Consider the following 17,597-nt stretch of genomic DNA (forward strand, 5'->3'; position numbering starts at 1 on the left):
TTGTAACAAGACTGAAATAATGGCATTGTTCTTAACTAGTGTGAAGAGGTTTCATTAATGACTCTTTAATTAAGAAAATAATCAATTGCCTTTCAATTTTCACCTCAAAGTTTATAGCTATAATGAATAAGCACAACCTACTTTCCACTGTTATAAAAACCTTCTTCAGGGATAAGGGTTTGGCTCAATGGCTGCTCAAATACTTAACCATGTTAAGGCCCCAGGTTTAAGCACCTCTCAAAGGTAAAAGAGGTATTTCTGAATCTTGTGGATATGCTAAATAATCTTACAAAATAATATTATGGTTAAAGTTTTATTCAAATTGAAAAATGGAACTAGAAATGTTCAACTAGGTTATGACCAGGCATATGAACTTAATTTTCATTTCCAGTTAAAACATTTTTGTAGTATTCTAGCAAAACATCCTTCTCTACCAAAATTCATTACTGTGCTAATCAGAAATGCATTAAAATTTTAATGTTCATGGATCCATATGAAAAAATTGAGAACTAGTGTACTCATTCACTCTCTATATATCTATATATAGATATAGATAGATGATAGATTCATATATACATACTCTCTCTATATATATACATATTTCCTAATTTGTTTTAATTTAATGTTATATAAAATTTAGATGTTTTGATAATTTAACTGAAATATAATAAAAACTAAGCACAAGGGTGTTAGAAAAGCTAGATTTCTCTCCAAATGAATTTGAATAAATCTCTTTTTTTATGCATTGATCTTCTGCAAAACTAAACAATCTGAGTCAAGATTACGTGGGTTCAAATTCCATTTAAGATGTTTCCCAGAGTATTAGCCAAGCAACCTATCCTTATCTGTGAGAAATTATACATCAGTGTTAGCTAAGCATGAGGACTAAGTTGTGTAACATCCTCAGAGAAAGAGTGAAGCATGAAGACTTCTATTTAAAGGCCATGCACTGAACTAGCCCACATCAACTGAATTACAAGACTGTGCACTTATTGAGATATCTTTTCATGGTATTCCACTTACTATTTCATTAATATGCATTACCTGTTCTTCCCTTAAAAAGAGGAGAAGGAGCAGTCTTCCAACTACATATGTACCTGGCATTGAATAACTAAATTGAAATCCTGGAAGAAGGGAGAAAACAAAACAAAACAAAAAAGGGAAAAGTTTAGCTTCTCTGAGCTCTTTGGTTAAAACAGCTGCTTCGGGCAGTTTCCACAAACTACTTGATTCTGCACAAAGTCATTCTTTGGTAAATGCAATTCAAGAAGGACCTCAGTGTGTTAAGTGAAAGAATGAAAGAGAAGCACACTCAGAGACACACACAGAGACACAAAGGAGAGGAGAGGAGGGAAGGAAGGAAGGAGAGAAAAGACATTGAAAGGGAAGAAAGGAATGAAGGAAGGAGAGAAGAAGGAAAACACAGAAAAAGAAGCATTATGGTCTTGGTTGGTTAGAGAATGAGAGCCTGTATCAGCACTACAGAATTCCAGAGAGACAGTGTATTGTTGTCTTGAAAGCCACAAAGCTAAACAATTCCAAGAATGTCTGGCAAAGCCCTTTTGGGAAGGGCAAGGTGGGGGACTGACTGGGAGGGGGAGACCCCTCCGCCCCTTCGCAGGGTGTGATAGGATTTGGGAGACCTGGCTGAAACCTTCAGGTCACCCAAGGAACTGCTCTCGCGGCTGGTCCTGTGCGGCAAGGCAGGGGGTGAGCGCGAGGCGCGCGGGGCGCGGAGATGTGCAAGTGGCGAAGCTGGACCGAGTGCCGCCGTGAGCTGCAGAGCGGCCACTGCGAGGGGTGAGTCTCCCGGTGAGGGTCCGAGGGAGGCGGGCTTCCCCGGTGCCCTCCCGCCCGGTGCCCTAGCGGGGCCTGGAACCTCCCGTGACTCCGGCCTCGTCTCCTTCGCGCGCGAGGCGCTCGGTCGCACCCTGGGGACGCACCGAGCGGTGGGTGCTCTCCCGGGCTAGGGGCCAGCCTGCCTGCCGCTGCCCCGGCCGGCGCGCTCATTGGTCAGGAAGTGTCTGCTCAGCAGCCTCCAACTTCTCCCCAATCTCACTGGTGAGTCGCCGGAGAGCGAGCGACCCGGCACCGGGGTCCCCGGGGCATCAGGAGCCCGTAGGACGGGCAACAGGAGGACTTAGAGAGCGGGGGCCAGGGACGCGCGGAGCAGGGTCTGAGGCGGAGGTCCCGCGCAGAGCGGACACCCGAGCCTGGCTGCCGCGGGCGGAGTAGGCGTGTCCTGGGCGGGAGCCGCCACTGGGACCTGAGAATGTGGGGAGGGGAAGGGACTGACAAGGCGACCTGGAGGAGGGCCCTGTGAGTGATGTCAGGTCACCTCCAGGTTCATTTTCATAGCTCCCTGCAGCCTCCGCCTGGGAGTTATGTTTGGTGACCGAGAGCAGCGCTACCAAATTGCACCGGGGTTGATTTGGGGGCTGGGAACTGGCCATTCCGCTGTACAGACACTGATTTTTTTTAAAGCAAGGTTTGTTTTCATTTTAGTTTCTATCGGGTTCTCTCCTCAATTAACTCACTTTTCTAGTTTTTAATTTCTTAACCTAAATGTCTTTTCACGATCCCATATCTTCATCGTTCTTTGAACCTTGGCTTCCTATTATATAATTCATGCTTAAATCTCCCAAAAGGTTGGCTGGCGCGGGGTGGGGAGTGTTCTTTTGTAGCTGGAAGTTTTTAATGACCCTTTCTTATTTAACCTATCCCGATCTATTTATAGTCTTTAAAAATAAGAGTAACTGTAACCGGGTATTCCTCTGAGCTTCTCGGCCAAGCCTATTCCTTGTCTATAATCGGTTCACGTGGATTTTATTAAACTGAAAAGTAGTAACTGACTTGCAGCGTCAGCGTTGGAAAGCTGCTATGGCTGCAGATTGGCCATGAGGGGATGTAGTTGCACTTGGATTTTTTCTTTCTTTCTTTTTCCTTCCTTCCTTTTTTCTTTCTCTCTTTCTTTTTGACTTTCTTCTTTTGTTGTTTTTGTTTGTTTGTTTCCTTCAAGCTCTCAAAAATGTTTGGCCATATTTTGTACTCAGTGTTGTGAGTGTTTGGTTGTATGGCTACACTGTACAAGAGAACATTGTGGATGGGAATTTTCATAACTCACTTCAACCTGGGGAATCACCTACTAGTTAATGTCCTGGGAAACACACTTCCTTCTGAGTACTCCTTTCTTCCTCAGCTTCCACAGACACAATCTAAATATGAAACCGGTTCCTTCTTACTGTGCCTCGGTTTCCACTAATGCGAGCTGTAATTCCAAAGCACCAAGGTAGGGACTTACAAACATAAGCACTGTAATGGTGTCATAATGTGCCCTGAAGGTGAAAATTGCTTTGCCCCACCTTTCTCTTTAGCCGGTCAGTTATGGTTCATGATTTCACGGTTTGCTGATGCTTTGAAATACATCTCATATTCAAACAAAAATAATATTGTATTATTTTGCGGGTATTGCCATGCTTAAATTTGTGGGGTTTCCGTTGAGCCTAAACTCCGGATTCTCTGTTTTCTTATTGTCATGTTGGTATTTGCTTTTTAGTTTAAGCGTTTTAGTATAACTCCAGTGCAAGTAAAATATTTTAAGAACTTAGGTATGCTTTTGCATGTTCTACTGCAAGCATTGACTTTGCACCCTGTTTTGTGTTCTGGTCTCCTTGTCTCCCTCTGTATCTTTTAAAGGTGTTTGGGTATGGTAGATTGGTTCTTTAGGTAATTGAAGATTTGTGATGCATTCCATTTGAGGTACTCTGGCCCAGATTTCCTTGTAAAAAGATAATGAATCATGTAGAATTAGCTGGAAATGAATGACAAAGTTAATTAGGAAGTTAAAGTTGCAGCATTTCTGCTTTTGACCAATGTTGGAAAATATTACTAAGAGACAAAAAGCACTTTTCTGAAAAAATTGCGAAATATTTACATCAGCTTCTCTGGTAGATGAAGAAAGAGGTTTGATTCAAAGATAGTTTTCTCTTGATGCAGATAAAAGGACTAAGTAGCCTTTTTGCATTACACTGTTAATTTCTCTGTAACTATTCCTGCAGTCTTAGGTGCCTGACTCTCAAGAACCCAGTTACCTTTCCACCCTGATCAAGGTTAAGAAGGGGGCCAGGGAGCAGTAACTCAGAACTGAGAAATGCCCGCCTACTAGCTTTTCCCCACCAGAAAGCTTGATGGCGCCAGAGAGCACTTTGATTGTATCGGACTGCCTGCCCAGACTCTTGAGTTAGACTTTACAGACTCGCTGACGCTGATTGAGGCTTCTAGAAAGGACGAAATAAATAAATAAATAAATAAACAAACAAAAAAGCAATACCAACAACAAAAAGACAAAACAAATAAACAAAAGAGCATCTCTTTATGCCAGCAAAACATTTAAGGGCAGTGGAGGCATGTTCAAGAGAAATATACAAACAGATGTGATCAATATTCTAGGGGTTCTGGGGAAACTGCCCTTTATGTTTAGTTCCCTGTTAGGAGTCAAAGTATTAAATTTGTACCTGTCTTTGCTTTGCCCAGCCACCACTACTATTAAAATAGTGATATGATCAATGCAATTCTATATCATCACCCCAGGAACCCCGAGGCTAAGCTAACATGACTTACATAACCATTAAATAAGACATTTCAACACTCAGGTACATTGCATTCCACTTTTATTGAACAGACAAGGTTTTCATTGTCCAGTAACATATTTTCATTTGATAGTCCTTGCTTATAACATCATGTCCTCAGGAGGACAAACTGCTCAAGCCTTCGTACCCAGTCCCAGTCCCTTAATGTCCATAGTGGCTTATTATGGAAAAACAAATCCATACATGTCTGATGAGTCTCCTCAAGGATGCTTCAGATTTAGCCACTTTCTATTCGTATCACCTTACTATGAGTGCCTCAGTTTCTACAGAATGCTCCCCTGAGGATCTGTATCTATCCAAGTAAAGTCTTTGCTGATGAGTAAGTCTCTGAGAAATTATTTCATCTAAGAGCCAAATTCTATGGTTAATTTATTTTGAGTCTTAAACAGCTAACCTGTTGTTTGAAGAATTTTGCTCAGTGATATGTTTTTTATCATCATCATCATCATTAAGAAACACCGGGCCTCTAAAGAAACCATGAAATCTAATACTTGGCCTTATATACCCTTAGTTTTCCACCATAAATGTCTGTAATGATATTTAAGGTAGCTTTTACTTTAATGGTACTGTTACTTTTGAAACAGTGGTCAAAGGTTTATGTAGAATAACTGATTAGCTGTGACAGCTTGAGTGAGTTAGCTGACTTCTCAGTACCCCAGCTTCCCAGAGTGGAAGAGTGGAGCATTAGCACCCACTTTGCAGAGATTAACAAAGGAAATGTATGAGACACTAAGAATTGTACCTACCACCTAGAAAGAACTCCAGAGGCCCCACCTATATTTAGAAGTGTTGATATTTTTAACTTACAAGTTAACTATATATTTAACAAGTGATATCCTGACCTACAAAGGAGAATTTATTCAATTATGTTTGGTTTTCTTCTCCTTCACTTGTACAAAAAATAATATGTGTAATTATGTGTCATGCTGAAATGTAAGCCACTTTTTTATCCATACAGTGACCATTTTCAGAATGCTGTCTAACCAGTTAATAAATACCCTGATCTGCAGGGGAAGTAATTTTGACCTTTAAAAACACAAGTTGCTTTCAAAGTAAAATAAACTACTTCGTTTTTGTTTTTTTAAGCTGTATTTGCATTTTATGTTACTGCTTAGTCAAAACCTCAAGGTATTAGTCAATGATTTTTTTTTTAACTTATAAAAGAAACCATTGGAACAAGATATGGAGTTAACCTTTGACAGGCTAAAGTTCACAAGGATGAGTTTAAAACTTTCTTGATTGTGGTACAGCAATCATTTGCTCACGAATCTCAGGAATAATATAAGTATTTAATCAACTCTCTTTCTGGGATCTATAGTGACAGGTACATCTGTACATTAATTTTGGAAAAACACTTGTAGATGCACCTATCTCTCTCTCTTTCTCTCTCTCTCTCTCTTTGTGTGTGTGTGTGTGTGTGTGTGTGTGTGTGTGACCAGGATCATATGTATGTATATTCTTCATATTTCTTGCATTCAGCTTTAATATTTTGACTCTCAACAAACTGTTTTCTGGTTTTCTAATTTAAAATAAGTTGACCTTTTACTGTTATTTAGCCATATTAGATATATACATATATACATTTTTTCTTTATATTTATTTATGGTGCTTTTATATCTGTGTATATATTTTACAGATTTTAGGTGATGGGAAGATCAGAAAGTCAGATGGATATAACTGATATAAATACTCCAAAGCCAAAGAAGAGACAGCGATGGACTCCATTGGAGATCAGCCTGTCTGTCCTTGTCTTGCTCCTGACTATCATAGCTGTGACAATGATTGCTCTCTATGCTACCTACGATGGTGAGTGTCTCCCTGCCCACACAGAAACCAGTGCCAAATAAAGCCTTTCTCCTGTGCTTTTACTACTTTCCAAAATACATTCGAATGATGTGCAGATTCACTTAGAAAATGCAACATTCATGTGTCAGACAGCAAACTTAGAATAAAGCACAGTGTCCTTATGTGTGAGCTCAGTTGCTAATTGCCAGGCATGTTCAGTATTTTCATGTGTATGAGACCTGTATAATTTTATTTGATTTAAATATACACAATTTTGTGTCAAACTTCAGCCATAACCATTAATCAATTTCTGTTTTGTCACTGAAATTCTAAAAGGCTTCACAGGAGTCTAAGAAGCCTAATTTGAGTCTTGGAAGTTTTTCATAATAAGGATTAGTAAAGATTGGCTCTTTAATGGGAAAACATGATTACAGAATGATGAATGAAGCATTCAGCTATTTTAATTTAATATTCCCAGAGTTTAGTTGGTGAATGTGGTGTGATAGCACACTTTCTCTCTGCAATCATCTTTAAATTTAGCATTTTCCTTTTATTATTCTGTTAGTTTTTAACTACTAAAGATAGTATATAATATTTAATGTTCCATTTATTTAATTGGCCTACTTTTTTAATAACAAAAGGTTAAATATAAACTGGATTTTTTATTACCAATATATATATATATATCTACTCTCCTTTTTCTAGATGGTATTTGCAAATCATCAGACTGCATAAAATCAGGTAAGAAGCTGTTTTTCATTTACTAGTTTATAGTTAATATATAACATTTAAAAGCAAATGTTTACAGTGATGTCTACTTTTGCTCTGCTCATATGCATGTTCATTAAACTTACTGCACCAAAAAACAAAACGTATTTACTAGTTAAGTAATCAACTGACATTCTTTGAGAAAACCATCACTACACTAAGAGGATAACAAATTATATGTTTTTGTGGAACTTACTAGGTAGTTAGAGAAAGAAAATGAACACCTGAATGGTGAGCTTGGGTGTGAAAAAAGAACGACAAGTCATTCATGAGAGAATTAAGAATGACATGTCGTTCATGTGAGAGAGAAAGAGAAAAGTAAAAATGTGGGGAGGGCCTTGGAGCAAGAAAGGATTTTGGGAGGGAAAAGTATAGAAGAAGAAAGTACAAACAAAACTAAAGAAATAAAATAAGTCATGTGGGATGGGAAATGCATTTGGTGATAGAGTATTTGGCATGTGTTCCACCTTAGATTTGATCTATACCTTTAAAAAAATGGAAAGAATGGAAAAATCATGTTCTTGAAAAGCAGTAAACATTAAATTGACAGATAGGGGCACTTCACACAAAGCTTTGAAAAAATTGTGGGTAGTGTTTAGTGGTGAAAAAGGAGAAATGAAAACTTCCTTGAACAGTGGAGTGTTTGAACAACTGTTGAGGGATGATTCTGCATGGGTTGAGTGAGAAGTGATCATAAGAGAGGGGAGAGCAAGTGGGAGATGCCTCAATAAGGCAGGCATGAGCTGCAGAGCTTGGCCTATGGTGAAACCCAGTGGTACTGAAACAACAGTGAGGGTGAACTGGATGAGTGAGGCAAGTGAGTTGTGAAATGAAATGAGGGTTATGAATAAGTTAAAGTGATATCATGTTGTAAAATCCAAAGGACTTTGGTTTTTTTTTTTTTTTTTTTTGTTATTTTGGTTTTTTTTTTTTTTTTTTTTTTTTTTTTTTTTTGAGAGGATGGTGTTCACTGGCACAAAAGTGGAGAAGCAAGGAAATGAATTCTCTTATATATGTTATAAGCCAGGCCTAACCTCCAGATGGGGTGGCAGAAATGTGGTCTAAGAAGCAGGTGTATTTGGTTTGCAACCTTTCAGTTTATAGGTAACAGTAGAAACCTTGGAACTATTTGAGTTTTCAAAAGAAGGAAAGACAAGGTATGGAGGCTTGATTTAAGAAGACATTAATAATTAGAGTAGAAGGAAAATAAAAGAGAAACACATGCAACTTTTTAAGACACAGAAAACAAGAAGGGTTCTTGACCCTTCTACAAAGAGAAGGAAGATGCATCTGGGTACAACACCCTGGGATATGCTCTTCAACCTTTAGCAGCTGGATGTATTCCTATCTGATTTTTCTGTTATTCTTTAAACTTTGCAAGATAATAATAGGAAATTACCTTGGGGTTCTAGGCTGTGCTCTACTGTGTGGAGTGTGTGCCCTTTGGCTATCTGCATTGCTTTTTAAATAGGTATTTTGCTTTGGGTGTCCACCATAATAGCCATGTACCCTCCATCCTGATGTTTGACATAGAGAGCTTAAGAAAAACCTGGTTATAGATTGGATTATAGCCATTTGCTGTTCAACTTTACAGCATGTACTTTCCTGTCCAGTGGTTTTAATCATAACCGAAAATATGTATTTATTCCCCAGGGAAATGACTATACAGACACACTGGTTGGGAGTTACCTAGGGTCACTGCAGTAAAGTTAATATGAGCTGAGGCTGCTAAAGTTACAATTTCCTTCTTCCCCAGGTATCCCTATTCCTCTTTCTCTTTCTCTGCCAAGTTGTCCTGTCATATCTGTTTTAAGAAACTTATAATTACACCCTGACCTTAATGGTTAGTTCCTCTGTTCTTGGTACACTTGAGATGTCCTTTAAATCTCTTAATCTACAGGTTTTCTGTTCTCTTCTATCAACTCTTTTTTCATGTGTGCTGCTTTTGAAGAAATTGGATTCTTTGACTACATAGGCAGATGTTTATAAACTTGTATAGGGGATTTCCCCTCAGGGTTCAGTTAGTACCCACCTCATGGAGTAGCATTGGGGATCTGAAAGCTTACATGTGACTTGATATTTAGGAACATGGCTTTGAAATAGTGTTTGACAAGTACCAATTGCCAAAATTTATTTAAGCTTTATTATTTAATTATAACTCCAAAATCATGGCAAGTGTAAACTGTCTAAAGAGCATTACTGTGGCATAGACATGTGTGCAGCAGAAACAGCCTCTGCGGCATAGCTGGGCTTCTCATCACTTTGGGTGGTGAGTCTACAAGCTGTTAGGGCACTTTCAGATTCAGAGCTACTGTTTTGCCCTAGGGAAAAAGATGAAGATGACATGCTCTTCACCTCACAGATGAGCATGTTTGTACTCTTCTCTCCCATGCTCTTACACATGCACAGACAAAGAGATAGACAGACACATACAGACAAAGGTTGGGGGGAAGGGAGGGAGGGAAAGAGTCCATGTTGCCTTAGAAATATTTCTGTCACTGGAAAGATAAATTCCTTTAGAAGTTGTTTCAAATAAAGAAAACTTTATAGAAAAATCTTTGACTGAAGGAAGTAACACAGAAGAATGAGGAGAGCCGGATAGGTGGAGAGAAGAAAGATAAGACAGGAAGAAATATGTGGAAAAAAGTTGAATATCCAAGTAGCAATTCTACAGTCACATTAAATGGCTAGAAAAGTTTAAGCCTTAGCACAGAAATTCTTGAGCATTGGAGAAGTAGGTATGATGCTTACTTTAATTGAAAGTGGATTCCATCTTTCTCCCAGTGGACAGAAACTTCCTGACAAATGTCCTTCAAGGAATAGAAGGGATGCCACACTGAGACAAAAACTGATTACTGAAGTCTGTGGGGCTTATATATTTTAGACCTGAGCATCTGTGATTTTATAATACACATCAAGTAATGTTTACAATGCATCCTTTAACTTGCTTATGTATGAGTTCATGGGGTTGGCCAGACTCCAGTAAAACAAACACTACTCAACAAATAACAAGTTAAGGCAAGGCTGGAAATTCTAGTATAAAAGCATGTCATTTACTATTTATGAGACATTTAGCAGTGTCAAAAACTTAGACAGAGCTTGTATGTGGTTCATTAGACTTCTTATGTAATTCTAAACTCTTAAATTTACTTTTTCTTGCATTATAACCTCCCTAACTCAAAAGATTACACAAAATCATGTGCTTTAAATCAAAGTTTCTCAACTTCATCACTGCTGACATTTTGGGATGGATAGCTATTCACAGGGATACTGGCATTTTCAAATGCTGAGCAGCATCTCATTTCTAACCACTCTATGCTGAGCATCAAGTTCCACCATCCCATTACAACAACCAAAAACATTCTTCTTCATATGTTATCAAATGTACTTTAAAGTCAGAATCACTCTGATGGGATAGCATTGCTTTAAGCAATCGAGAGTAATTTTTTTTTCTTGTGAAACAAAATCATATCCTGCCAAAGATGTTCACACTTGATTCCTTACATATTCCTTATCCATCAGTTTATATGCTAGCAAAGCCCTTTAAAAAGTGGGGTGGTGTACATGTGTGTATCTGAACTGAAGATTTGGAAATGGAAAGATGACACAGTATGATTTGGTTGCTATTAAGTAGCTACAAGAGTCTTTATATGACAAAAGGTGCATCCCTAGCACAACAGAAGCAGAGGCCTTAGTGTTACAGTCCCAGGAAAGCATGTCCCCAGAGCATGCAGAAGAAATTTAACTCCTCTGATCCTTTGTAGATTTCTTATGTCTACAACTCTAAGATAATAATTCTGAGATGTGTATGATTATATTTCATTCTTATGGGTGAACAGGTGTGGGCTAGGCCTTATCCTAGGCAGCATGGCTCCAGAGCCTGTTCTTATAATCCTTCCCTATGTGGTTTCAAAGGAGATTGGGAGTGTTTGAAACTTTCACCCCTCTATGCTTGTATAATAGTTTTGAGGCACAATGTTTCCTTTTTACTACAGGAGTCTCTATCAGTCTATTTTGTATCACTAGGCCAGATCAAATCCCAACCCCCTTTTTATAAAGGTATTACTTCTAGATGCCATAGATCAATTTTAGGGGACTGAATTTTAGTACATGGCCCTCTGAAGGACACATGCAAATCATGTACTGAATAAACAAGAGGATCCAAAGAAGCAATTGCTGCCTCCAGAGAAACTAGGATACAAGGAGGAACATAAAGAGATTCCTACAAGTTTCCCCAAGAAGAGGAAAGAAACGAGAGCTCCTGACAGGGGGCAGTGAGTAGAGTGGGAGTTAGGAGAAAGAGAAGGGGAGGAGAGGAGAACATGTGGGACTAGGAAGATTGAGTCGGGGGACGAATAGACAAGAGCAAACAAAAAAGAGAAACCATAATAGAGGGAGCCATTATAGGTTTGAAGAGAAAACTGACATTAGAGAAATGTCTAGAAACATATAAAGATGATCCCAACTAACAATCTGAGCAACAGTGGAAAGGCTACCTTAAATTCCCTTCCCTGATAATGAGATTGATAACTAACTTATATGCTATCATAGAGCCCTCATCTAGTAGCTGATGAAAACAGAAGCAGACACCCACAGCTAAACACTGAGCCAAACTCCTGGAATCCAGTTGCAGAGAGGGAGAAGTGATTTAAAAAAGGGGGGAGAAGGGCCAAGACCAGGCTACAGAAACCCACAGAGACAGCTGACCTGAACAATGGGGAGCTCATGGACCCCCAGACTGATAGCTGGGAAACCAGCATGGGACTAACTCAGACCCCCTGAACATGGGTCTCAGTTAGAAAGCCTGGGCAGTCTAAGGGACCTCTGAAAGTGGAACCAGGATGTATTCCTGGTGTATGAAAGGACTCTGAGAGCACATTCCCCATGGAGGGATACTCCCTTATCCAGGAGGCAGGAGGGAGGGCCTCGTCCCTACTCCAAATGACTTGACAGATTTTGTTAACCCCTTCTGGAAGGCATCACCCTCCCTGTGGAGTTTGTGTGGGGAGGTGGCATGGGAGGGAGGAAGGGAGAGGGAACTGTGATCGATATGTATAATAAGAAAAAATAATAAATATAAAAAATACAAAAAAAGAAAGAGAGAGAAAAGCAATTATTGGCACTGTGATCCTAAAGTATACAGGTTCTAGAGAATCCAGGTAAAGACACATGAGTAATAGAGTTCAGAAGAGAGAACTGTTCTCTTATACAAGTAATACACTGCTCAGTTGCTAGGAATCCTGAGCATAAGGCCTGGGGAGCATGAAGAACCAGATGAAACACAAGGAAACATAGACTATAATCTGGAACTTACTTTTACTTTATTTCTATACTCAGCAAGCAAATTTTGATGAGTATTTTCTTACCAACAGTAGGAAAAGGGATGTTCTGTCTACTTGAAATATTTAAGGCAGTGAGATAATGAATAATTTACATTCTGAATTAATTTTCATTTTTGTATGGCTTGACTTAGAACCCTGAAGCAAAATGAATCTTCCAGTATGTGGTCATTTCTATAGAATGCCAGATGGTGGTAATGCCCCAGATGAAGTATCTTAGCACCAACTGGCTTTCTGGCAGCAATAGGGCAACTCTAGTCACTAAAGACCTTTGTGTTCCTCGTCTGCCCATGAGCACAATGAGGAATCCATGTAGAGAAATGGCAGAAGGACATCAATACAGGAAAGATTGCAGGCCGACTCGTCGGCTTTGCAACCCCTGTACCAACCTTTTAGGGCAGATGATGAGTTTAATTATGAATTTGAAAAAAATCCTGCAGGCCATGAGAGCACAGAGGAAAGGTATCTTGGATGAAAAAAAAAAAAAAAAAAAAAAAAAAAACTACCAAAGCAAGCTTTTGCTGGTTTCAATGGAGTATACAGAAACTTATTTCCAGGGACTTCCTTGACACAGAACTGACAGCAATTTTGAGGTTATGCTTCCTTAAAATGTGTCCAGTCATAACACTAATTAAATCCTTTGCAAGAAAGGGATCAAATTATCTCTATCCTGCTCTCTCTTACACACACACACACACACACACACACACACACACACACACACACATACACACACACACACACACACACACTTGTCTTCCATAAAAAAGTGAAACTCTAGTGTTCGATAATTTTTTTTTTATGTATGGTCAAGGGATGGAAAATATAGGTAAGTTAAGTTAACCATTTATTGTGTGAGGTTTAATAGTGCCTAGTAGGCTTCTTTAGACTTAAAATATCAGTTTCAAAGCTTTGAAAATTATGTTTTTGTAAAGATGCTAATGTAAACTGTGGTCAATAGTATTATAAGGGTCCTTGTTTACAAACACCTAGAAAGAGTGAGAGACACTGAAAGATTCATGTGCTGTTGAAGGAAGGGCCCTGCTTGGTCTTGTATAGGTAATGGTAGTCTAGTGCTCCTTACCAACCATTTTGTGCAACTCAAGGTGATTAATTGATATATTATTTGAGAGAAGTTTAAAAGAATCATAAGAAGAAGACACATATCTCCTTAAGTCCTGAAAGTTGTCATTCTTTAAGACCATTTAGCAAAGGAGAAGAGATGGGAATGCTGGTATTTTTATTCTATTCTTGGACTGGTTGAAATCTAGACCCTTATATTCTCTCTCTTTTAAAATATTCTTTCACCACACCTTCGAGAAGACTTCTCCAGAAAGAGAATAAATGCTTTCTCCAAATGCGAGAGAGAAATGCATATTTAATAAGGATTTATTGTGACAATTGGCTCACAAGATTAACTACCAAGTTTTCACTACAAAAGATTAACTGGAAAGTATAGCTTGAGTGACTCCTGCTGCTTGGCCAGCAGAATTGTGGTGCTTTGATTAATTATGGAGCACACACACAGCATAAATTCACATCCCTGCTGTAGGACTGCATTGCTTTGTAACGTCATAGCCATCTTAGTTTGTGTGAAAATGCTGTCCAGTGTCTTCAGAAATCACCTAAAGATGTGTCCCTTGTAATGAGTCCATCCTTAAATGTCTGATTGTATTAGGATTGTATTAATGAGAAGTCTCTAGGGAAGTCAACTAGGGAATTAAATTTATTTCAGGATGGGACACTGGATGCATAGTTGTCATCTCCTGAGATTTGACTTACAGAGATATGTGACTGTTTCAGCAATCTGATGCACACTAGACTTGTAGGACTACATAGAGCATCCACCAGTGATCTGGCTACAAAGGATCATCCTTGGGAGATAGGAACTGGTTTATGTATGACGCAAAAGGCCCATTTTCAGCTTGAATGCCAGAAGACAGCCAGACTTGTATAACCTGCAATTACAAGCTTCTTTGTATTAACTGGAATCTTTGGCATTTTTCTTATCCCTTACTTTCCTTTCTCATCAAACAAATAAGAATTTATTTAACATATCTTTAACACTACTGTCATAGTTCTGTCAATTGAATACAAATCTAGACCTTCATAGGAGGATGGGATCTAATTGAGGAACTTCTCCCATCAGATTGGCCTGTGGTTTTGGCTGTAGGGTATTTTCTTGATAGCTGATTGTTACGAAAGGGCCTAGCCAATAATGGGCAGGTAGGCATGGGCTGTTTAAGAAACATAACTGAGGAAGCCCAGAAAATCAAGCCAGGGAACAGCCTTCCTTCATAGCACCTGCTTTAGTTCTTGCCTCCAGGTCTCTTCTTTGAGCTCCTGCCCTGGCTTCCCTCCATGATGAGCTGTAACCTGTAAGCTAAATAAGGTCTTTCTTCTCCAAGTTAGTTTTGGTCACAGTGTTTTATTACAGCAACAGAAATCAAACTAGGACACCCACTTTGATTATTTGTTGATACATAGTTTAGGAATCATGCCAATTAATAATCAGATGAAAAGAATCAATTCCAGTAAGAGATATGTGCGGAGACAATGAAAATTTCATTTTAAAAGAGATGCAAATGTCATGAATAATTAAAGCACAATCATTTGAAAGCTTCCTGGTTGTTTTTCCACTAAGAAGCTTCTATCATCAGAGAGCTGGGGTGTAAGTTTTGGCCACATCCTGTGTTACTGTATGTGATCTTAATTAAGTCATTTTAAGCTTGCTGCATTTCGTTTTCCTTATCTACAAAACTGGAATTAAAAAGGCCTAATTTTACATGCAAAAAACAAAGACAAATGTCAGCCCATTCCATACTCTCATCTTCCAGGCAGGTACACCATGGGTATAAGCTCAGGTATATTTCATTTAATGTCATATTTCAGAAAAATTACAAGTGTGGCATTTAAATATTTTTATTCAAAATCAAACAAAACCATTTTTAAATAAGAGTTGTGACAGTAGAAACACAAACACAGTGAACTCAAAGGTTGTCTGGAGGACTGCATCACAGAAGAGTATTAGGGAGAACTTGACAAGGCTGATGTGCCAAAAAAGAGTGAAGTTATAGAGGATGTATATGAAGATGAGAGATTGGGGCCAAATGTTGAATGTTGGCATTGGCTAGTGTGTGAACATCAGCTGTATTGTGTAGTCTGTGTTAAAGTATTTGGGACTCCTGTCTCAGCAGTGGGAAATCGGAGAACAGTAAGTTTTAAATGATGTATGTGATAATGGTCTTGTTGCTGAGGGATTTGTGTATATTTTGTTATAGCAAAGGATAGCTGATGGCAGAAACCATGCCTCCTGTACTTATCTGCATGAGGATTATGGTTGCCTAGTTTTGAGGTTACACTATTTGAGGTGCATCAAGTTGGGTATGTTTGTTCACTGTTTCATAGAATTCATTAAATATTGTGCTCAGAGAAACATGTGGTAAAAAAGAAGTGAAGAAAAATTCATGCAGGCTTTTGGCTTGGAACACTGGTAGGAGAAAAATGGTAGGTGAAGCCATCCACCAAGTCAGGTTACTCTAGGAAGAGCTAATTAATAGGTGGGGCAGAGTGTAGGCAGGAATTCACCTGGAGGCCATTTAAATTTAAGGTACTTATAATTGGTTCCTGTAGTAGAACTTCGGGTGAAGATAAAGTCATTAGCCCATGTAAACACAGTTGAGAGCCCCAGGAAGGAGATGAGAAGAGAGCCCAGAATGGTATTGTATAAAGCAATATATTTGGAAATGAGGGAAAAAAAAAAAAAAAAAAAAAAAAAACTCTTTCAAAAGAGACTGAGAATTGAGTAATCAGAAAGGTTGAGAGACAGCCATCCAGGTAAGAGGTCATGCAAGCAATGAAAAAGCAGATGTCAAAGTTAGAGTGCCATTGGGATTAAGGAAGCTGAGAGCCAGACTAAGATAATACTAAAGCAGAGAGAACAAAGACGAGAATTGTGGTAGAAGATGGAGGCAAGTAAAAGATTATGGGGGAATGCAGCCAGCAGTCCCCTTAGACAGAGGGGTCTCCTCTTCTTCTGCCTTCCTCTATCACTGGGTATTGGAGTCCATGCTGTCCTGAATGACTGCATACATGGAGCTAGATGCACAGGAAACTGAACAGTCACTACTTTACAATTTCATACATAATAAGGCCATATCTTCTCTCAGAAGTGGGCTGTAGTGAATGTAAAGTGAGCAGACCCCTGGAAAAGGCTGACAATCACATCAGGGAGCTGTGAAAATAAACTAATGTAAAGATGATAATCGGGGGTGTTCAGAAAGCAAAGAAGTTCCTAGCAGATCCCTGATGCCACCTGCAAAGACAGGTGTGGAAGAGGAGACTGTGAGGATGGTGCCAAAGCCTTTAATAAGCAGAAATGACTGTCTGGAGAGTCAGAAGATGACAGATAAAGTAGGTGAGGCTGAGATGATTGAATGGCGGAAGCCGTAGTAAGAGCTGTGGAGAGTGCAGACACAGCTTTGGCACAGTGATAATGAAGACTGGTTTGGCCTGCTGACAACACTGAGTACTACTGCACAGAGAGAACACAAGAAAGAGGGCTCCAAGCAAGGCCATTTTGCTTGGAGAGCTAGAAAGAGACTTCTGGGAGCAGCCTTAGAACTTCATACCCTCACACTTCCTAGGAGAAACTGACTTCAGAAATGCTGTTCTAATTGTATTTTCTGTCACAAGCCAAGCCCTTCTTTTCTGTCCAGTGGTGGGTTTGTGGGAGCAACCTCTCTGAAGGGAGAGAAGCATTGCTGATTAAGACTAAGGTATGAGAATCATGGGAGGTGCCACATGATCTCTTCATACAGATTAGGGGTTTGGTTCACGTGCTGCCACAGGTGATCATATCACTCAAAAACATAAACAGCATGTTCAGGGAGCATGCTGGAAGACCTCCTGCCTGGCATATTGTTATGATACTCTGTGATAATAGAATTATTAATGATTCATTTAAATTTGTCTTTCTCTACTCTAGATAAAAGCTCAAAATCAATCAGAAAGTTCTTAAAGTGTTTGTTTAAACATTTCTCAGAGGTATGATCTT

General features: G+C 39.1%; 1 protein-coding gene across 2 annotated transcripts in view; it reads left to right on the top strand.

The window, feature by feature from the left end:
* Positions 1-1,647: 1,647 nt before the first annotated feature.
* Mme (membrane metalloendopeptidase) overlaps positions 1,648-17,597 on the top strand; it is an 82,117-nt gene continuing 66,167 nt past the window's right edge. The window contains exons 1-3 of one of the 2 annotated variants that reach the window (XM_051198662.1): positions 1,648-1,800; positions 6,286-6,455; positions 7,140-7,175. In XM_051198662.1, coding sequence (XP_051054619.1) covers positions 6,296-6,455; positions 7,140-7,175 — 196 coding nt within the window. In that variant the 5' untranslated portion in view covers positions 1,648-1,800; positions 6,286-6,295. Of the gene's footprint in view, positions 1,801-2,339; positions 2,489-6,285; positions 6,456-7,139; positions 7,176-17,597 lie in introns of those variants that run through there. The other variant, XM_051198661.1, reaches the window with a different exon arrangement.

The sequence above is a fragment of the Phodopus roborovskii genome, unplaced genomic scaffold (genome assembly GCF_943737965.1).
Source record: "Phodopus roborovskii unplaced genomic scaffold, PHOROB, whole genome shotgun sequence".
NCBI lineage: Eukaryota > Metazoa > Chordata > Mammalia > Rodentia > Cricetidae > Phodopus > Phodopus roborovskii.